This window comes from Aegilops tauschii, chromosome 5 (genome assembly GCF_002575655.3).
Source record: "Aegilops tauschii subsp. strangulata cultivar AL8/78 chromosome 5, Aet v6.0, whole genome shotgun sequence".
Taxonomy (NCBI): domain Eukaryota; kingdom Viridiplantae; phylum Streptophyta; class Magnoliopsida; order Poales; family Poaceae; genus Aegilops; species Aegilops tauschii.
This window is the reverse complement of record NC_053039.3, coordinates 578,880,843-578,903,857: the sequence shown is the minus strand read 5'-3', so window position 1 is coordinate 578,903,857 and position 23,015 is coordinate 578,880,843. Positions and strand designations below refer to the sequence as shown.

The 23,015-nt window shown below is 50.1% G+C and overlaps 1 protein-coding gene across 1 annotated transcript; it reads right to left on the bottom strand.

Annotated features, from left to right (window-relative positions):
* Positions 1-19,311: 19,311 nt before the first annotated feature.
* LOC109762737 (1-aminocyclopropane-1-carboxylate oxidase homolog 1-like) lies at positions 19,312-21,043 on the bottom strand. Its single transcript, XM_020321609.4, has one exon. It carries the CDS (start codon positions 20,471-20,473, stop codon positions 19,493-19,495), a length of 981 nt encoding a protein of 326 aa, XP_020177198.1. The 5' UTR covers positions 20,474-21,043; the 3' UTR covers positions 19,312-19,492.
* Between the last annotated feature and the right edge of the window lie 1,972 nt (positions 21,044-23,015).

The following is a 23,015-nucleotide window of genomic DNA, read 5'->3' as shown; positions in this document are numbered from 1 at the left end:
TTCTCGTTTCCGCAGTCACATGAGACTTACAAGGTTGCTTAGCTTGCACACACACACTTGACACTTGGATCCCTTGACAGTGGTGAAACTAGGGATTAAGTTCAACTTCGCTAGTCGGGACATGCAACCAAACTTTGTTCTCACCAAGAACACTCAAGAGAGCAGCCTTAAACAGAGTATCCATTTTCTGAAAAGCTTGTGCCTGTTGAGCATCAAGCTCTCCTTCCGGTTTGCCAAGAGTGGCGTCATAGCAACTCACGGTTTGAAACCATAAGACTGCTCTCACGTGCCACCTCTTATAGTGGATACCCTCAAACATAGGAGGTTTCATGGAAGCAGAAAAACCACTCGGGGTAAATTGCCTATAATAAGGTTTTTGGATTGTTGGAAATATGAGCAATTTACTGAATGATTTTATTAACAGAAATACTAGATAAAGCACGACTAGTATAGCAGTGATAAAACAAGTCATGTGATTTGACAGAGAAGGTAAATAGCATCTGCATATATGAACTAGAACTGAACACATCTAGAACAGACACTAGAGTAAGAAGTTGTGACAGAACCTCTAACAGGAAGAGTATGAGAACGTACGGAACGGGAGCAGATGCACCGGTCTTGGGGTCGGTGTCCTCGCCAGCCATGTCGTCGAGGAGGTTGTCGACGTCGGGGAAGAAGTCGTTGTCAGGGAAGTAGTCGTCGGAGTCCGGGGCGTCCGTGACGAAGAAGTCAGTAGTCGCGTTGAGCGCTCCCCAAAAACCTTATCACCCTTCTCCCGTACAGGACTCAAAGAGGTGCGGTTTCGGAGGCCTACTGTCCCGACCTGCGGTGCACGCCGCAAGCCGGGATGGGGAAGAACATAGCAGCAGCGCAATGCTCAGGAACTTGTGGCGAGAGGAAGAAGAGGTTCTGGTGCGTCTCTCTGAGAGGAGCGACCTCCCTTTTATATGCGCAAGAGAAGGAGGCGAGAGGCTGCGCTGGGAGCTGAAGAGAACGAGGGAACGAACAGGCAGCAGGCGAAGAGGTGCGCCGTTCGTATTCAATCTCCACTACAGCAAAAATGTTTCAGCTTCCGCGTGACCTTTCGTATACCCGTCGTGCGTGGCAAAAATTTAGACATCGGCTCGGCTCATTCCCGCAACCCGCGGCGCGCCGAGGCGGGCGGCGGAGGAGGAGCGCGCGTGGATGTCCCTCTTGTTCTTATCCTCATACATGTGAAGAAAGAGCCTTCCTTATAAAGAGGTCCAACTCCCTCTAAACTAGCAATGTGGGACTAAACTTTAGTTCCACCTCTTGCCTTGTATGAATGGGCTGCGTGGGGCTCTAGGATTTATTAGGAATTTCTGAAACTGCTATTGAGCTAGGCCCAAAATAGACAAAAATTCCTGTAGATTCTAGGGATTTGAACTTGATAGGTATAGGTGTAGAAGGCACCAGAAATTACGGATGGATAGCTGGAGTTACGACATGTACTCCCTAACTAACAGGCCATCAGCGACACTGAGTTGCATTTAGCTGTACTCTGAAATTAGGGTAGCTAATTAAGGGCCGATGAAACAAAGCTGAATTTCATAGCTCAGTTTTGCAGCTTTGGAACTCAAAAACAGTCAAGTTCATGGGATTCAAGTAGAATTCATTGTACACAGTATTATTTTTTCAAAAAGGGAAAGACCCTAGCCTCTGCATCATCATGATGCACACAGCCACATTACACACAGTATTAAATTGGCCATTGTGCGCGCACTGCATACATATATAGGAGTAGTGTATGTATTTCAGCGCCATTTAAAAATTGGACACACATTTTCCCATATACTTTTCTTGTTCGTGAAGGTCGTCAACATTTTAAGTCGGAGCTACTCAACAAACTAACAATGCATTTGGCTCGTGACATTTTCATTGTCTTACGATTACACAAGCTCATGAATGCATTATCCCGTGCGCTTGATTGGGTTCCACCTGTTTTGTCGATTACCCTGTAATCGCACAAGGTGCTTCACAGAACCGCAAAACAGCCCGTATCGACTGGAATGGAATGACGTTGCTCGTCTTGATCCCCTCTAGTTCTGCGCTTGTCCTGATCATTTTCTCCGCGACCAGCCCTGACTCCCGACGAGCAGCACCAACAATCTCCCATCTCCCCCTCAAGTTGATACTCTGTGTTGCTTTTTTCCCCTTTCAACTTTACCCAAAAAGACTTTCATCCCGCTTAACATATAAAGCAATAACCAACTTACAACGCGCACACAAGGCAAGATACAAAGATGCTAAGAGCAACTCCAACGGACCGACCCAAACGGACGGCGATTTCGTCCGCTTTTTGTCCGTTTGGGTCGGCCGCCCGCCCTGTGTCCGCCCTTTTTTAGATTTGGGTGGCAGCGCGCACAATGTGCCGACCCATATGTGCCGGCGTGGCCGGCTGGCCGCCCAATATTTACATTGATTTGCATTCAAACATATTGTCAAATAACATAGTTTTACCGAATAAAAATATTATAGTTTTACAAGCCGGATACAAATAAGAATATTTCACATAGTTTTGCAAATGAATAAAAGAAGATACATCTATTGGTTGCCAACATGAACCCACATATGCTCAACCAAATCATTTTGCAGCTGCGCGTGAGTTTTCCAATCACGCATGTCTTCATGAAATTGGGTGAACTGTTCAAATGTTGTCGCTACTCCATGCTCAGGCATAACATTCTCATCCTGAAACTGAAACCCTTGATCGTACAAACGTTCCGGGCGCTCGTCTTCTACGATCATATTGTGCATGATCACACAAGCAGTCATCACCTCCCACAGTTTCTGCGTGCTCCAGGTATTAGCAGGATACCGAACGATGCCCTGTCGAGATTGCAAAACACCAAAGGCACGCTCGACATCCTTTTGGGAAAATATTTTCCTCATCTATCCGACAGGGTTGGGTATTGTCTTGACAATAGTGGTCCACTAAGGATAGATACCGTCACCCAGGTAGTATCCTTTGTCGTAGTTGTGTCCGTTGACAGTAAAGTTCACCGGTGGTCTGTTGCCTTCGACAAGCTTAGCAAACACCGGCGAGCGCTGAAGCACGTTGATATCATTGTGTGATCCAGTCATGCCAAAGAAAGAGTGCCAGATCCAGAGATCTTGAGACGCCACAGCCTCTAATATGACAGTGCAAGCCCTGACATATCCCTTATGCTGCCCTTGCCAAGCAGAAGGACAGTTCTTCCACTCCCAGTGCATGCAGTCTATGCTGCCAAGCATCCCTGGGAAGCCCCTTCTGGCATTCATCGCCAACAAACGGGCTGTATCTTCAGCTGTCGGCTCTCTCAAGTACTCAGGGCCAAACACAGCAATAACACCCTTGCAGAACTTAGGCTGCTTGTAATGGGTAGTATCATACCTTAGTATCATGTGCATGATACTAAGGTATGATACTACCTCCGTAATGCACAGTATCATATACTAGTATTATAGGTAACCTTATTTATTGCCATGCATGACACATAGTAGCATAGCATTTAATATATTATGGTACCAGGTTGGTGCCCCGCGTGCCCCGCTCCTAGGGTCCCCCCCCCCCGCTCCGCCGCCGCCGCGCGCCCTGCCTCCCTTCCCCTCCCGGCCCGCCCCCCGCGTCGTCTCCCCGAGCGAGGCTACCGGGGGCCCATCTCCCCACCCCCAGCGCCTCCCCCTCCCTTTTCCCTCCTCCCGCCGCCGCTGCCCTGCGCCACCGGGCCCTGCCCGCGTGGTGTTGGCGGCGGCGGCGGCCGTCCCTTCCCCGCGCGCGGTGCCACGGCTCGGATGGTGGCATCCCGCGGCGGTGCTCCTCGGTCGATGGTGATTCCGGCAGCGGCGGCTGCTCCTGGCGGCGCAGCTCCGGGTGGCCTAGAAGCGGTGGCGCAGCCACTTGCCGGCGGCGCCCTCCCGGCCCAGATCTGGGCCCTTTTGGGCCCCATCTGGGTCTGGGCGGGCCTACCTCGGTCTCGCCTGCGGCGGCTCCGGCGGGGGCAGTGGTGGTGCGGCTCGTGCGGGGGGTGGTGGAGACGGCGACACGTCTACTGCAGCTTGGCGACGGGTGCTTCATGAGCCCCTTTTGGGCTCGGCCGGGCCTCGAGGGCCTGGTATGCTCCCCTTGCCGCGTCCGGTCGGTGACCGCCGATGGCGGTGGAGGTTATCTCCTCTGGCGTGGCTGCTCTCGCTGTCGTTCCTCGTTCCCGGCTGCTCCCTCTCGTCCTCGTCGGTCTTGCTTCGATGACCATGGTGAGGCGGCGGTGATGATGGCAAGACCTGTTGGGGATCGTAGCAGAAATTAAAAAATTTCTACGCATCACCAAGTTCAATCTATGAAGTCATCTAGCAATGAGAGAGAGGAGTGCATCTACATACCCTTGTAGATCGCGAGCGGAAGCGTTCAAGTGAACGGGGTTGATGGAGTCGTACTCGTCGTGATCCAAATCACCGATGACCGAGCGCCGAACGGAGGGCACCTCCGCGTTCAACACACGTACGGTTGGGAAGACGTCTCCTCCTTCTTGATCCAGCAAGGGGGAAGGAGAGGTTGATGGAGATCCAGCAGCACGACGGCGTGGTGGTGGAAGTAGCGGGGATCTCGGCAGGGCTTCGCCAAGCTCAGCGAGAGGGAGAGGTGTCACGGGAGGGAGAGGGAGGCGCCAGGGGCTTGGGTGCGGCTTCCCTCCCTCCCCCCTCTTTATATAGGGGTCCAGGGGGGCGCCGGCCCCAAGAGATCCCATCTCAAGGGGGGCGGCGGCCAAGGGGGGGGGAACTTGCCCCCCAAGTCAAGTGCCCCCCCCCCCACCCTAGGGTTTCCAACCCTAGGCGCAGGGGAGGCCCAAGGGGGGCGCACCAGCCCACCAGGGGCTGGTTCCCTTCCCCACTTCAGCCCATGGGGCCCTCCGGGATAGGTGGCCCCACCCGGTGGACTCCCGGGACCCTTCCGGTGGTCCCCGTACAATACCGGCGACCCCCGGAACTTTCTCGGTGGCCGAAACTGTACTTCCTATATATAATTCTTCACCTCCGGACCATTCCGGAACTCCTCGTGACGTCCGGGATCTCATCCGGGACTCCGAACAACTTTCGGGTTACCGCATACTAGTATCTCTACAACCCTAGCGTCACCGAACCTTAAGTGTGTAGACCCTACGGGTTCGGGAGACATGCAGACATGACCGAGACGACTCTCCAGTCAATAACCAACAGCGGGATCTGGATACCCATGTTGGCTCTCACATGTTCCATGATGATCTCATCGGATGAACCACGATGTCGAGGATTTAATCAATCCCGTATACAATTCCCTTTGTCAATCGGTACGTTACTTGCCCGAGATTCGATCGTCGGTATCCCAATACCTTGTTCAATCTCGTTACCGGCAAGTCACTTTACTCGTACCGTAATGCATGATCCCGTGACCAAACACTTGGTCACATTGAGCTCATTATGATGATGCATTACCGAGTGGGCCCAGAGATACCTCTCCATCATACGGAGTGACAAATCCCAGTCTCGATTCGTGCCAACCCAACAGACACTTTCGGAGATACCCGTAGTGCACCTTTATAGCCACCAAGTTACGTTGTGACGTTTGGCACACCCAAAGCACTCCTATGGTATCCGGGAGTTGCACAATCTCATGGTCTAAGGAAATGATACTTGACATTTGGAAAAGCTCTAGCAAACGAACTACACGATCTTGTGCTATGCTTAGGATTGGGTCTTGTCCATCACATCGTTCTCCTAATGATGTGATCCCGTTATCAATGACATCCAATGTCCATAGTCAGGAAACCATGACTATCTGTTGATCAACGAGCTAGTCAACTAGAGGCTCACTAGGGACATGTTGTGGTCTATGTATTCACACATGTATTACGATTTCCGGATAACACAATTATAGCATGAACAATAGACAATTATCATGAACAAGGAAATATAATAATAACCATTTTATTATTGCCTCTAGGGCATATTTCCAACAGTCTCCCACTTGCACTAGAGTCAATAATCTAGTTACATTGTGATGAATCGAACACTCATAGAGTTCTGGTGTTGATCATGTTTTGCTCTAGGGAGAGGTTTAGTCAACGGATCTGCTACATTCAGGTCCGTATGTACTTTACAAATATCTATGTCTCCATTTTGAACACTTTCACGAATGGAGTTGAAGCGACGCTTGATATGCCTGGTCTTCCTGTGAAACCTGGGCTCCTTGGCAAGGGCAATAGCTCCAGTGTTGTCACAGAAGAGAGTCATCGGGCCCGACGCATTGGGAATAACTCCTAGGTCGGTAATGAACTCCTTCACCCAGATTGCTTCTTGTGCTGCCTCTCAGGCCGCCATGTATTCCGCTTCACATGTAGATCCCGCCACAACGCTTTGCTTGCAACTGCACCAGCTTACTGCCCCACCATTCAAAATATACACGTATCCGGTTTGTGACTTAGAGTCATCCAGATCTGTGTCGAAGCTAGCAACGATGTAACCCTTTACGACGAGCTCTTCGTCACCTCCATAAACGAGAAACATATCCTTAGTCCTCTTCAGGTACTTCAGGATATTCTTGACCGCTGTCTAGTGTTCCATGCCGGGATTACTTTGGTACCTTCCTACCAAACTTACGGCAAGGTTTACATCAGGTCTGGTACACAGCATGGCATACATAATAGACCCTATGGCCGAGGCATAGGGGACGACACTCATCTTTTCTCTATCTTCTGCCGTGGTCGGGCATTGAGTCGTGCTCAATTGCACACCTTGCAATACAGGCAAGAACCCCTTCTTGGACTGATCCATATTGAACTTCTTCAATATCTTGTCAAGGTACGTACTTTGTGAAAGACCAATGAGGCGTCTTGATCTATCTCTATAGATCTTGATGCCTAATATATAAGCAGCTTCTCCAAGGTCCTTCATTGAAAAACACTTGTTCAAGTAGGCCTTTATGCTTCCCAAGAATTCTATATCATTTCCCATCAACAGTATGTCATCTACATATAATATGAGAAATGCTACAGAGCTCCCACTCACCTTCTTGTAAACACAGGCTTCTCCATAAGTCTGTGTAAACCCAGACGCTTTGATCATCTCATCAAATCGAATGTTCCAACTCCGAGATGCTTGCACTAGCCCATAGATGGAGCGCTGGAGCTTGCATACCTTGTTAGCTTTCTTAGGATCGACAAAACCTTCCGGCTGCATCATATACAATTCTTCCTTAAGAAAGCCGTTAAGGAATGCCGTTTTGACGTCCATTTGCCATATCTCATAATCATAGTATGCGGCAATTGCTAACATGATTCGGACGGACTTCAGCTTCGCTACGGGTGAGAAAGTCTCATCGTAGTCAACCCCTTGAACTTGTCGATAACCCTTAGCGACAAGTCGAGCTTTATAGATGGTAACATTACCATCCGCGTCCGTCTTCTTCTTAAAGATCCATTTGTTTTCTATCGCTCGCCGATCATCGGGCAAGTCTGTCAAAGTCCACACTTTGTTTTCATACATGGATCCTATCTCGGATTGCATGGCTTCAAGCCATTTGTTGGAATCTGGGCCCGCCATTGCTTCTTCATAGTTCGAAGGTTCCCCGTTGTCTAACAACATGATTTCCAGGACAGGGTTGCCATACCACTCTCGTGTGGAACGTGTCCTCGTGGACCTACGAAGTTCAGTAGTAACTTGATCCGAAGTACCTTGATCATCATCATTAGCTTCCTCTCTAGTCAGTGCAGGCACCACAGGAACATCTTCCTGAGCTGCGCTACTTTCCGGTTCAAGAGGTAGTACTTCATCAAGTTCCACTTTCCTCCCACTTACTTCTTTCGAGAGAAACTCTTTCTCCAGAAAGGACCCGTTCTTGGCAACAAAGATCTTGCCTTCGGATCTGAGGTAGAAGGTATACCCAATGGTTTCCTTAGGGTATCCTATGAAGACGCATTTTTCCGACTTGGGTTCGAGCTTTTCAGGTTGAAGTTTCTTGACATAAGCATCGCATCCCCAAACTTTTAGAAACGACAGCTTAGGTTTCTTCCCAAACCATAATTCATACGGTGTCGTCTCAACGGATTTCGACGGAGCCCTATTTAAAGTGAATGCGGCAGTCTCTAAAGCATAGCCCCAAAATGAGAGCGGTAGATTGGTAAGAGACATCATAGATCGCACCATATCCAATAGAGTGCGATTACGATGTTCGGACACACCATTTCGCTGAGGTGTTCCAGGCGGCGTGAGTTGTGAAACTATTCCACATTTCCTTAAGTGTGTGCCAAATTCGTGACTCAAATATTCCCCTCCACGATTTGATCATAAGTACTTTATTTTCTTGTCACGTTGATTCTCAACCTCACTCTGAAATTCCTTGAACTTTTCAAAGGTCTCAGACTTGTGTTTCATTAGGTAGACATACCCATATCTACTCAAGTCATCAGTGAGAGTGAGAACATAGCGATAGCCACCGCGAGCCTCAACACTCATTGGACCGCACACATCAGTATGTATGATTTCCAATAAGTTGGTTGCTCGCTCCATTGTTCTGGAGAACGGAGTCTTGGTCATCTTACCCATGAGGCATGGTTCGCACGTGTCAAATGATTCGTAATCAAGAGACTCCAAAAGTCCATCTGCATGGAGCTTCTTCATGCGTTTGACACCAATGTGACCAAGACGGCAGTGCCACAAGTATGTGGGACTATCATTATCAACCTTACATCTTTTGGTATTCACACTATGAATATGTGTAACACTACGTTCGAGATTCATTAAGAATAAACCATTAACCAGCGGGGCATGACCATAAAACATATCTCTCATATAAATAGAACAACCATTATTCTCGGATTGAAATGAGTAGCCATCTCGAATTAAACGAGATCCTGATACAATGTTCATGCTCAAAGCTGGCACTAAATAACAATTATTGAGGTTTAAAACTAATCCCGTAGGTAAATGTAGAGGTAGCGTGCCGACGGCGATCACATCGACCTTGGAACCATTCCCGACGCGCATCGTCACCTCGTCCTTTGCCAGTCTCCGTTTATTCCGCAGCTCCTGCTTTGAGTTACAAATATGAGCAACCGCACCGGTATCAAATACCCAGGAGCTACTACGAGTGCTGGTAAGGTACACATCAATAACATGTATATCACATATACCTTTGGTGTTGCCGGCCTTCTTGTCCGCTAAGTACTTGGGGCAGTTCCGCTTCCAGTGACCACTTCCCTTGCAATAAAAGCACTCAGTCTCAGGCTTGGGTCCATTCTTTGGCTTCTTCCCGGCAACTGGCTTACCGGGCGCAGCAACTTCCTTGCCGTCCTTCTTGAAGTTCTTCTTACCCTTGCCTTTCTTGAACTTAGTGGTTTTATTCACCATCAACACTTGATGTTCCATTTTGATCTCCACCTCCGCTGATTTCAGCATTGAATATACCTCAGGAATGGTCTTCTCCATCCCCTGCATATTGAAGTTCATCACAAAGCTCTTGTAGCTCGGTGGAAGCGACTGAAGGACTCTGTCAATGACCACGTCATCCGGGAGATTAACTCCCAGCTGAGACAAGCGGTTGTGTAACCTAGACATTTTGAGTATGTGCTCACTGACAGAACTATTTTCCTCCATCTTACAACTGAAGAACTTGTCGGAGACTTCATATCTCTCGACCCGGGCATGAGCTTGGAAAACCATTTTCAGCTCTTCGAACATCTCATATGCTCCGTGTTGCTCAAAACGCTTTTGGAGCCCCAGTTCTAAGCTGTAAAGCATGCCGCACTGAACGAGGGAGTAATAATCAGCACGCTGCTGCCAAGCGTTCATAACGTCTTGGTTCTCTGGGATGGGTGCGTCACCTAGCGGTGCTTCTAGGACATAATCTTTCTTGGCAGCTATGAGGATGATCCTCAGGTTCCGGACCCAGTCCGTATAGTTGCTGCCATCATCTTTCAGCTTGGTTTTCTCTAGGAACGCGTTGAAGTTGAGGGCAACATTAGCATGGGCCATTTGATCTACAAGACATATTGTAAAGATTTTAGACTAAGTTCATGATAATTAAGTTCATCTAATCAAATTATTCAATGAACTCCCACTCAGATAGACATCCCTCTAGTCATCTAAGTGAAACATGATCCGAGTCAACTAGGCCGTGTCCGATCATCACGTGAGACGGACTAGTCAACATCGGTGAACATCTTCATGTTGATCGTATCTTCTATACGACTCATGCTCGACCTTTCGGTCTTTCATGTTCCGAGGCCATGTCTGTACATGCTAGGCTCGTCAAGTCAACCTAAGTGTATTGCGTGTGTAAATCTGGCTTACACCCGTTGTATTCGAACGTTAGAATCTATCACACCCGATCATCACGTGGTGCTTCGAAACAACGAACCTTCGCAACGGTGCACAGTTAGGGGGAACACTTTCTTGAAATTATTGCGAGGGATCATCTTATTTAAGCTATCGTCGTTCTAAGCAAATAAGATGTAAAACATGATAAACATCACATGCAATCAAATAGTGACATGATATGGCCAATATCATTTTGCTCCTTTTGATCTCCATCTTCGGGGCGCTGTGATCATCTTCGTCACCGGCATGACACCATGATCTCCATCATCATGATCTCCATCATCGTGTCTTCATGAAGTTTTCACGCCAACGATTACTTCTACTTCTATGGCTAACGTGTTTAGCAATAAAGTAAAGTAATTTACATGGCGTTGTTCAATGACACGCAGTTCATACAAAAATAAAGACAACTCCTATGGCTCCTGCCGGTTGTCATACTCATCGACATGCAAGTCGTGATTCCTATTACAAGAACATGATCAATCTCATACATCACATATATTTCATTCATCACATCCTTTTGGCCATATCACATCACAAGGCATATGCTGCAAAAACAAGTTAGACGTCCTCTAATTGTTGTTGCAAGTTTTTTACGTGGCTGCTATAGGTTTCTTAGCAAGAACGTTTCTTACCTACGCCAAAACCACAACGTGATATGCCAATTTCTATTTACCCTTCATAAGGACCCTTTTCATCGAATCCGTTCCGACTAAAGTGGGAGAGACAGACACCTCCGCGTTCAACACACGTACGGTACAGCGACGTCTCCTCCTTCTTGATCCAGCAAGGGGGAAGGAGAGGTTGATGGAGATCCAGTAGCATGACGGCGTGGTGGTGGAAGTAGCGGGGATCTCGGCAGGGCTTCGCCAAGCTCAGCGAGAGGGAGAGGTGTCACGGGAGGGAGAGGGAGGCGCCAGGGGCTTGGGTGCGGCTGCCCTCCCTCCCCCCCTCTTTATATAGGGGTCAAGGGGGGCGCCGGCCCCTAGAGATCCCATCTCAAGGGGGGCGGCGGCCAAGGGGGGGGACTTGCCCCCCAAGTCAAGTGGGGCGCCCCCCCCCCCACCCTAGGGTTTCCAACCCTAGGCGCAGGGAAGGCCCAGGGGGGGCGCACCAGCCCACCAGGGGCTGGTTCCCTTCCCCACTTCAGCCCATGGGGCCCTCCGGGATAGGTGGCCCCACCCGGTGGACCCTCGGGACCCTTCCGGTGGTCCCGGTACAATACCGGTGACCCCCGAAACTTTCCCAGTGGCCGAAACTGGACTTCCTATATATAATTCTTCACCTCCGGACCATTCCGGAACTCCTCGTGACGTCCGGGATCTCATCCGGGACTCCGAACAACTTTCGGGTTACCGCATACTAGTATCTCTACAACCCTAGCGTCACCGAACCTTAAGTGTGTAGACCCTACGGGTTCGGGAGACATGTAGACATGACCGAGACGACTCTCCGGTCAATAACCAATAGCGGGATCTGGATACCCATGTTGGCTCCCACATGTTCCACGATGATCTCATCGGATGAACCACGATGTCGAGGATTCAATCAATCCCGTATACAATTCCCTTTGTCAATCGGTACGTTACTTGCCCGAGATTCGATCGTCGGTATCCCAATACCTTGTTCAATCTCGTTACCGGCAAGTCACTTTACTCGTACCGTAATGCATGATCCCGTGACCAAACACTTGGTCACATTGAGCTCATTATGATGATGCATTACCGAGTGGGCCCAGAGATACCTCTCCGTCATACGGAGTGACAAATCCCAGTCTCGATTCGTGCCAACCCAACAGACACTTTTGGAGATACCCGTAGTGCACCTTTATAGCCACCCAGTTACGTTGTGACGTTTGGCACACCCAAAGCACTCCTATGGTATCCGGGAGTTGCACAATCTCATGGTCTAAGGAAATGATACTTGACATTTGGAAAAGCTCTAGCAAACGAACTACACGATCTTGTGCTATGCTTAGGATTGGGTCTTGTCCATCACATCATTCTCCTAATGATGTGATCCCGTTATCAATGACATCCAATGTCCATAGTCAGGAAACCATGACTATCTGTTGATCAACGAGCTAGTCAACTAGAGGCTCACTAGGGACATGTTGTGGTCTATGTATTCACACATGTATTACGATTTCCGGATAACACAATTATAGCATGAACAATAGACAATTATCATGAACAAGGAAATATAATAATAACCATTTTATTATTGCCTCTAGGGCATATTTCCAACAAGACCGTGGTGGCGCACGTTCGTGGGTGGCTTGTCTGGTGGAGCGCGTCGGACCGTTCGGGGTTGTGGGTGTTTGGGGATGCGAGAAATCCGGGCCGGCTTGCCGGCACCGACACGGTGATGCCCGTGGCGCCATAATTCCTTCCTGAAGGGCGTCGGGTCTTTCCCTTTCCCACGCCCCTCCGCGTACCGGGGGAAACCCTAGGACCTGTCCGGGCAGCAGCATCGTCGTCGTCGTGTTCCTTCCTGAAGGTGCTGCTTGGTATGCGGATGTTTGAGGTGCCTGGAGCGAGGTGGTACATCTCCGGTGGGCGCAACGGTTTCGGGTTATCATTGTTTTCGTCGATCTGACGCTGTTGACTTTATTTTCTCTCTTCTTTCTCTTTTATTTCTTTTGGGCATGCTTGTGCTGTTTGCCCCAGCATTGAACTCTTTGTTGTATCGGGCGGTTGCTATATAAATATAGCGGGGCGAAAGCCTTTTTCTTAATATATTACGGTATCATGATATGATACTCAACACTCTCTTTCTTCATTTAATTCTATGCCACCTTAGCAAAATAGTCTAGTTCGCATGCATGATACTAGCTATGATACTACCATTACGACCAGCCTTATACAGGGACTCTAGGCATGTAGACTCATTCATACGGACGTACTCGTCAATGAGATCACCGGGCACTCCGTATGCAAGCATTCGGATGGCGGCAGTGCATTTCTGATAAGAGGAGAAACCTCTTGCCGACGGCATCCTCTTTGCACTTGAAATAGTCATCATAGCCGACCACCCCATCTCTAATACGATTGAAAAGATGCCTACTCATACGGAAACGGCGGCGGAATTTTTGATGTTTGAACAACGGATTTGTTGTATCAAAGCAGTCCTTCCAAAGAAGGAAATGCCCGCTCTCTCGGTTGCGATTCAACGCCGGAAGGTGGCCCGGAATGGAGCCACGAAACAACGGCCGCTGGCTGTTGAGGTGGTGATGGACCAACACGGCAGCCAATATCTCCTCCTCGTCGTCGGACGACGAATCGTCGGAGTCGCAAAGGAAATTGTGGAAAAGAACTCATCGGCGGAGTCCATTTTTGTACCTTGGCAAATTGTCGAACAGCTTGCGGGCGTCGAAGAAGGAGACGGCCGGCGAGGGGAGTCGCGGCGCGCACGGACCAGCTAGCTGCCCTGCCGACGTCCGACGAGTGGGCCGGTGAGCATCTGGTCGGGGCGGCGAGGCGGCCTCTTGGTCACGGGCCGCTGTGCGGTTGGGGGAGTGGCGGTGGGAAACAGTTTGCTCCCTGGCGGCAAGACGGCGGTGGCGGGGCGACGGGGGGAGTGAGCGGCGTTGCTGGGCGGATGTGGAGGCGGCGGCGGCTGGCAGAGTCGCCGGCAAAAAAAGGGCGGCAGCGTCGATGATGAAGGAGGCGGGCGAGGGTTGCTGTTGGCTGGGGGGGTGGGGGGAGGCCAATGAGCCACCGACCAGCGGGCCCGGGGAAAGGAAAGGAGAGCATGCGCGCGTCCGTCGCATGTCCGCGCCGACGCAAATCCGGCTCAAAAATGGGCCGGGAATGGGTTGCCCGCGGACGAAAAGCGGACGCGCATCCGTTTGGGTCGGCGCGTTGGGCCGACTTTTCTGTCCGCGCCAACCCAAAAGGACGGCGGCGGACGAAATGGGTCGCCCCATTGGAGTTGCTCTAAGAAGCAGCTAACACTCCCACAACAAGACCAAGTAAATAACAGATAAACACTAAGCCTCACTAGGAAGTCGAGGGAGCACTCAACCGGGAACAAGCCACTGAGAAGAGACCAAGCTACATGTTGTCGATCTTTGAGCCCCAAGGCGATGCCTTCAAGAAGGATACGCCACCGGAGTGCCGCCACCACGCGATCCAGAGGATCACAATTTTCATCCGGGGCACCTTGGAGGATGTGGAGTAACCACGATAGAGCCTTCAAGAAGATGACGACGTCCACGGACGACGCCTCCGTCGTCCTGGGAATGCCAGGTAGAGTATTCACGCAGGTAAACACACTCCGACTCCGAACAGGTTGCGGCCATTCCCAGGGATAGACGCCGCATCACAGCCACCAATTGACAAGCACCAGCCGCCATGCCGCCCACACGGCCATGGAGACTAAGCCGACACCTAAGCCACGAGCTCCGCCCACGAGCACGCCGTTCCCGCCACCAAGGCCGCCGCCCTGCATCCCCACGCTCCAGACACCAACAAAGGGACGGACTTGGAACCGACCGGCAAAACCCTAGCATAGCAGAGACGCCGGTGACGGGACTACCCCGAACAAGGATCTGGAGCTCAGAAGTGCTAGGTAGGGGAAATGGGGAGAATAGGAGTGGAGCATGTCCAAACCGGTGCCCCATGCGTCGGTGACATGTAGAGAGACCACACATCCCTCCTGCAACCTTCCCACACGTCACCCCTGAGGCCCCACCATGGCCTCCCGCAGCTCCACGCGGGGCAATAGCAGCCACCTGTCCACCGGCAAGGGTTACCGGCTTGTCCGCACCCAGCCACCAAAGAGGGCCTCCAGAGCACCCATCCACCAAGGGACCACCGCACCACCGGCAGCCGTCGCACCCGTGTAGCGGCTCGCCATGCGCTGCCGCGGTCCACTCCCAGCACCACGACCATGCCGTGTCGTGGCCAGCCCCGTGCCGCCTGTCGAGGGAGAGCCGCTAGATCGAGATCCGATTTGGGCCACCGCCGCCGCCACCACCACGGGCACATCCCCGCCGGTTACACCACGTAGCCCTCCACGCCAGGGCAGCAGCCACCAGCGCCGCCCCGCCCCACGAAGCGCTACGTCCCCGAACGTCGAGGCCGTCCCGCGCCACCGACCACCGCTTGAGGGGGATAGGAGACCCCGCCGCCCCGCTGTAGGCCGGGCTTTGCGCGCCAGCGAGCACGGCGGTGCCGAGGGGAGTGGAGAAGGGGAGGGAACGGAGCGGCGACAGCTAGGGTTTCAGTCACTGAATTCACTAATCTCATGTAGCCCCATTCAACTTTCAAGTAGATGATTTGTGTTGCTTAGCCACAAGCCATCCCTAGGAGTTGAAGTTAGACGGTTAGTTACCCCCAGATGGAAGAAACTAAATAACATAAACATAACACAGTGTTGTTAGTTTTTACGCCTGCCAGAACCTTAGAAATTGAGCCAAGCCGGTGATAATGATGTAGTGTCAACTCTCATGCATCCATCTTCACTGGTAGAAAAAAGCCCTTTAGTCCCGGTTCGCAACAGCCTTTAGTCCCGGCTGTGCAACCGGGACTAAATATGCGCGACTAAAGACCCCCCCCCTTTAGTCGCGCCTCTTACGGACCGCAACTAAAGGCTTTAGTCCCGGTTCTCAACTTCTCTAGGAGTGGAGTTACTTCGGTCATGCGGATAAAAACCTTCTTCAATGATTCTCCAAAGGTTAGTGTTCACATGATTTAAATGACGCTTAAAACGATAGACCCAAGAATCAAAATCTACATTCTTCTCAATCTTAGGGGCCGGGCCGGCATGATTCAAATGAGTGGAAGGGAGCGGTCCACCATAGACAGGTGGAGGTTCCACATGGGCAAAGATGCCGGTACCATTTTTACCACTAGAAAAAGGAGCTTTCTCGCTAGTAGCTTCCCCCTTGTCGGAGGTAGCATCCGTCACTTTGTTAGCGGGATCACCCACTTTCAACGGTGTGGTGGTAAGTTTAAGCCCTTCTAAGAATTTATTAAACATGCTTTCGACCTCGGTCGTCATGGAGGTTTTCAATGTGTCCAACGCCACACTGAATTCCTCACGAGAGACCGCGGTTCCCCCATCTCCCGTAGATGAGACCGGATTCACACCGGAGTGCTCCTCCACACCGTCTACGACGTCAACCATACTCTTTGGACGGTAAAGTCCTTAATTAAGAAACCTGGCTCTGATACCAATTGAAAGGATCGATATAGTTGACTAGAGGGGGGGTGAATAGGCAACTAACAATTTTTAGCTTTTCTTTACCAAATTAAACTTTTGCATCAAAATAGGTTGTCTAGATATGCAACTAAGTGAGCAACCTATATGATGCAATGACAACAAGCATGCAAGCAAATAAGAGATATAACAGGAGTAAACTTGCGAAAGTAAAGGGACGAGATAACCAATCGTGGAGCCGGTGAAGACGAGGATGTGTTACCGAAGTTCCTTCCTTTTGAGGGGAAGTACGTCTCCGTTGGAGCGGTGTGGAGGCACAATGCTCCCCAAGAAGCCACTAGGGCCACCGTATTCTCCTCACGCCCTCACACAATGCGAGATGTCGTGATTCCACTATTGGTGCCCTTGAAGGCGGCGACTGGACCTTTACAAACAAGGTTGGGGCAATCTCCACAACTTAATTGGAGGCTCCCAACGACACCACAAAGCTTCACCACAATGGACCATGGCTCCGCGGTGACCTCAACCGTCTAGGGTGCTCAAGCACCCAAGAGTAACAAGATCCGCTAGGGATAAGTGGGGGGAATCAAATTTCTCTTGGTGGAAGTGTAGATCGGGGCCTTCTCAACCAATCCCGAGCAAATCAACAAGTTTGATTGGCTAGGGAGAGAGATCGGGCGAAAATGGAGCTTGGAGCAACAATGAAGCTTTTGGGGGAAGAGGTAGGTCAACTTTGGGGAAGAAGACCTCCTTATATAATGGGGGGAACAATCCAACCGTTACCCCCCACACCAGCCCCGCAGAGAGCGGTACTACCGCAGGAGGCAGCGGTACTACCGCTGATCACAGCGGTACTACCGCTCCCCCGGGCGGTACTACCGCTGGGCCCAGAGCGGTACTACCGCGGTGGTCTGGGCGGTACTACCGCATACGAGCGGTACTACGGCCCCCACTGCCGCGGCAAGTACCGTAAAACCCGACACGAAAAAAGACCCCTCGAATCGAGGCGGTACTAGCACGAGACCGCAGCGGTACTACGGCTGGGGGCTACCAGCGGTACCACCGTTCTAGAGCGGTACTACCGCTCTTAGAGCGGTACTACCGCTTGTAGCCATAAGCGGTACTACCGCTCCGGCCCGCGGTACTACCGCTGGGACCAAAGAGGGCACACTGAGAAGGGGAACGAGCCCATCATAGAAGCGGAAGGGCTCGGAGGGGGGGCAAAGGAAGTGTACGTGATGATTCCGCCCTAGCCTTTCCAAAGCGGACCCCCTCTTGATAGTACGGTGATCCCTATGAAACTAGTCCACCAAACTAATTCGAAAGGACTACACCGTCTTCGCTTCAAGCTCCGAGGGGAGGGAATCGTCTCGTGCCAAAAGGATGAATCTCTGAAAACACTCAATGCACACGATTAGTCCGCAAAAGCATTGTCATCAATCACCAAAACATCTTAGGGATAAATATGCCTTACAACATACCTCCTAGATAAAAAATTATATGTTACGTTGGTCGACATAATTGTCATAAACACTAAATGAACCAAATAGTTATAAAAGATAATATATACCACATCCGAATCATAGACAGGACGAGGGCCGACGGAGGCGGATACCATAACCATCGCACTATATAATAACAAACAATAATAAAAGTAAGAAAATTACACAAGTATCTATCTAAACCGTACAAGTAAGAACTTTTTTCTTTTAGAAAGAAGATAAGATCAAGAGGCTCACCACGGTGGTGCTGGCGACGAGATCAGCGCGGGCGATCGACGGCGGTGAGGATGGGGACGGGACAGGACGGACCGCCAAACCTAGACAAATCTCGAGGAAAATGGAGCTTGGACAAGGAGCTTCGAGAGGAGAAAGCTTAAGTGTGGCTCGGGCATTTCATCGAACACCTCATGTGCATAGGAGGTGAGCTAGGGCACCACAAAGCTCTCCCACGGCCGGCCAGAAAAACAGAGCACTCCACTGCTCTGCTCGCGGACGAGGAGGTATATATAGGCATCTCATTGGTCCTGGTTCGTGGCTGGAACCGGGACTAAAGGACCCCCTTTGGTCCCGGTTCCAGCCACGAACCGGGACCAATGATTGTGGGCCAGGAGCGAGGCCCATTGGTCCCGGTTCGTGTCTGGAACCAGGACCAAAGGGTCCAGACGAACCGGGACCAATGCCCCACGAGGCCCGGCCGGCCCCCTGGCCTCACGAACCGGGACCTATGCCCCCATGGGTCCCGGTTCCTAACTGAACCGGGACTAATAGGCTGGCCCGGCCTGGAACAAAGCCCTATTTTCTACTAGTGGTATTGGGTGGGGCTGAGGCCAATGAAACTATTAAAACTTAACACAAGATTGTGAACATTGTTCAAGACTATATGAGTACTTATCTTGAATACATGAAACCGTGCAACATATTAACAAATTTGTTTTCCCAATAGAGTATTTTGTCTATAAAAAATACTCCTTCCGTTCCATAATTCTTATCGTGGACTAAAACCACGACAAGAATTTTCCATAATTCTTGGTGTGGTTTTAGTTTTGAACTAAAACAATTATTGTCGTTGTTAAAATTTTTGAACTAAAACCACGACAAGAATTATGAAATGGAGGGAGTATTTTTTATAAGGTATGTGAACATTTCATTTGACATATATAATTATATTATTTGGCATATATGAATATTTTTCAGAGCCAACGAAACATATTATACAAACATTAAATTTTTTCTTATGAAACATTTTTATCTTTGTATATGTTTTTGAATTTACATGAAATTTCAAACATGAACATTTTCAAAGACGGCGAAACCACAGTCTGGAACCTTTTCTGTTCTCTCTTGTGTGGTAGTACTACTTCCTTGCTGAACCTAAAGGATAAGGGGGCATGGCAATGTGTGGATGTGGAGAGAGACGAGCGAGCGAGTGATCGAAACGTGAATAGAGCACGTAATACGTTGACCGAGCGAGTGTCTCACAGGGCCATCTCGCAGCCGGTGACGATCGGCGCGAGAACTCTCGTCGACGACGGGCACGGCCTAATGAAGCACGCCACCGACACCCTGGGCCCCACGCTGTTAGCCACCACGCGGTGCTCCACGCTCTTGAACCTGCCGTTGGACATGAGCTGCAGGTGGTCACCCACGTTGACCACCAGCGCCCCCGTCACCGCCGGCACGTCCACCCACGACGTTCTCTTCTTGCCGTCATCGTCGTCCACGAGCACCTGGAGACCGCCGACGGCGTCCTGGAGGAGCACGGTGAGGAAGCTGAGGTCGGAGTGCCTAGTGGTGCCTAGCGTCAGGTGCGGCTCTGGGCACGCCGGGTAGTAGTGGCCGCCCATGCTCAGCCGGTCCAGGCACATCGTCTCCTCCTCCAGGAACCTCGGGTGCAAGCCCAGCGCCTCCGACAGCAGCTCAAACAGAGCGCGGCCTAGCCGCTGCACCTGCCGAGCGTACTCCAGCACGACGGCCCTGCACGCCACCGGGATCTCCTCCGGCGGCAGCGGCAGCTCGAGAAACATGGTGTCGCGCCAGTTGGCCGCCGGTGATGTGAACAGGTCGAAGTTGGAGTTGAACTGGACGCGCCGGCGTTGATCCCGGCTGTAGTACGGCCGCTTTGCCTCTGCCGGCGACTCGTGGAAGCGGCGCACGGACGCGAGCATCTCGGCAAGGAGGTCATCCCGCACGCCGTGGTTCACTACCCGGAAGAAGCCCACCGTCTCCGCGGCCGTCCTCACCGCGGTGACCAGCTCGGCTCGCTCGCCAGCCGCGAGGTCGATGAGCGGGATGGTGATGCCATGGGTCGGCGTGCTGTTGCCCAGGGAAAAGGACTCCGGCGGGTGGTGGAAGATGGACGGGACGGTGGTCACGCCGGCGTCGACGAGTCCTTTGACGCCGGCTTTGGTGTCGTCGAACGCCTTCAGGGCACGGAGGCGCTCATCGTCGGAGGCCATAGACAGAGTGCGGGAGGCTGGAGCCTCGCCTTACTCAGTTCAGTACCTGCAACAATATAGGTCGACGTGGCTCTTTACTGATCGTAAGTAGACGTGCATGCCAACCAACCCTACTGTTTGCTAATGAAGGAAAACATATGCTAATGAAGAAGTCTACGTGGCTCTCTGCTGACCATTTATATATCCATAGCTCAACCACGCACGAGTCCCTATGAGAACTTAGCCTGGGATTGCAACACGATCCATGTTTCAGTTGCAACACGGGTCATCTTTGCAATCCCACGCACGTGATGCACGGGCCATGTTATTTTTGAAGCCAAGGGATTGCAACGTCCTTGGTGTTTCTAAAACTTCAGCAGTGTTGCGATGCAATTGGATTCGAGGGGGATGTTTGCTGCTCGATCCTAGCTGATCTGGCAATTGAGAGGGTTGCAGGTAAGTGAAAGTTATCACCCAAACGACGCATGGCAATGTCCTATTTTTTAAGAAGAAACACCCATGCTATTTTTTATATCTAAGAAACAACAAGGAATATAGAAGAATACAGTGAAGAACCCAAACAAGAAATAAGAAAAATACATCATAGGCTTCAAAGTATTTCAACTCCATCTTCTTAGCAAGCCCGCAAAGAACGCTATTTGTCCCATTGTCGAAACGCTGCCGTAAAAAAGGAGTGGTTGCAAAAACTGCACTAGAATCTCTAGCAAAAACACATGCCGCCATGAGCTAAAGGAACCAAAATAGAAACCTGTCGCGAGAGGCTTGAAAAAGTACACACTTGAAGAATGTTTGTCGAGGCCCGCCCCATGAATAAGTTGTTGAAGATATGTTGTAGAACCACTGATGGGTAGGAAGAATGATACACATTCAAGGCTTTACGAAGAGAGGAGGCACTCTTGTACAACTTTGACACTCTCCTAGATACAACAATGGGATTGGTTATTCTGACCGCTATCATCGGCACCATCACATCGCCCAATAAATTTGCTGCCCAGATCCACAGAACCGCACCCTCATAAGTCTATACGGCGTTGGAACAAACACCGTCGGGATGGGGAAGAGGCCAAAGGAACTTATTCCATTGTCGTGATGTCGTCATCGCCTCAACATCATAGCCGAGACATACAAACAAAAACCTGCACGAAAAAAAGTACATATCGAACAAAGAACCGAGTTCCTCTTTGTCTTCTCACACCAAGATGGCGGCTGAGGACAAATGGAAACACCAGCCTTGCCGGAGAAGGGAGAGAAATCCTAGTCATGTGTGTTGTTAGGGGGGGGGGGGGGTTGATGGGGCGAGGAAAACTGCTTTTCGAATATGTTTTTTGTAAAGGAGAATATGTTTTTATATATCTACAATTGTTGTAATGCGTACATAGGTCACTATCAATATCTACACTAGATTTCTCAACAGTCAAACAAACTAAATAGTAATTTCCTGTTGCCTGACCATTATATAATTTTGTGCAAAAATAAAGAAAATTCAAGACCCTTAGCGAGGATGTGTACGTCGATGAATGAAGAGGACGGTGCACCATTTCTTGTAGTGTTTATCTTTGACATGTTGAGATGATATACTTGAAGGAAATATGCCCTAGAGGCAATAATAAAGTTATTATTTATTTCCTTATTTCATGATAAATGTTTATTATTCATGCTAGAATTGTATTAACCGGAAACTTGATACATGTGTGAATACATAGACAAAACAGAGTGTCCCTAGTATGCCTCTACTTCACTAGCTCGTTAATCAAAGATGGTTAAGTTTCCTAGCCATAGACATGTGTTGTCATTTGATGAACGGGATCACATCATTAGAGAATGATGTGATGGACAATACCCATCCGTTAGCTTAGCATAATGATCGTTTAGTTTAGTTGCTATTGTTTTCTTCATGACTTATACATGTTCCTCTGACTATGAGATTATGTGACTCCCGAATACCGGAGGAACACCTTGTGTGCTATCAAACGTCACAACGTAACTGGGTGATTATAAAGATGCTCTACAGGTGTCTCCGAAGGTGTTTGTTGAGTTGGCATAGATCGATATTAGGATTTGTCACTCCGTGTATCGGAGAGGTATCTCTGGGCCCTCTCGGTAATGCACATCACTATAAGCCTTGCAAGCATTGTGACTAATGAGTTAGTTGCGGGATGATGCATTACGGAACGAGTAAAGAGACTTGCCGGTAACGAGATTGAACTAGGTACGAGGATACCGACGATCGAATCTCGGGCAAGTAACATACCGATGACAAAGGGAACAACGTATGTTGTTATGCGGTTTGACCGATAAAGATCTTTGTATAATATGTGGGAGCCAATATGAACATCCAGGTTCCGCTATTGGTTATTGACCGGAGACGTGTCTCGGTCATGTCTACATAGTTCTCGAACCCGTAGGGTCCGCAAGCTTAACGTTCGGTGACGATCGATATTATGAGTTTATGTGTTTTGATGTACCGAAGGTAGTTCGGAGTCCCGGATATGATCACGGACATGATGAGGAGTCTCGAAATGGTCGAGACATGAAGATTGAT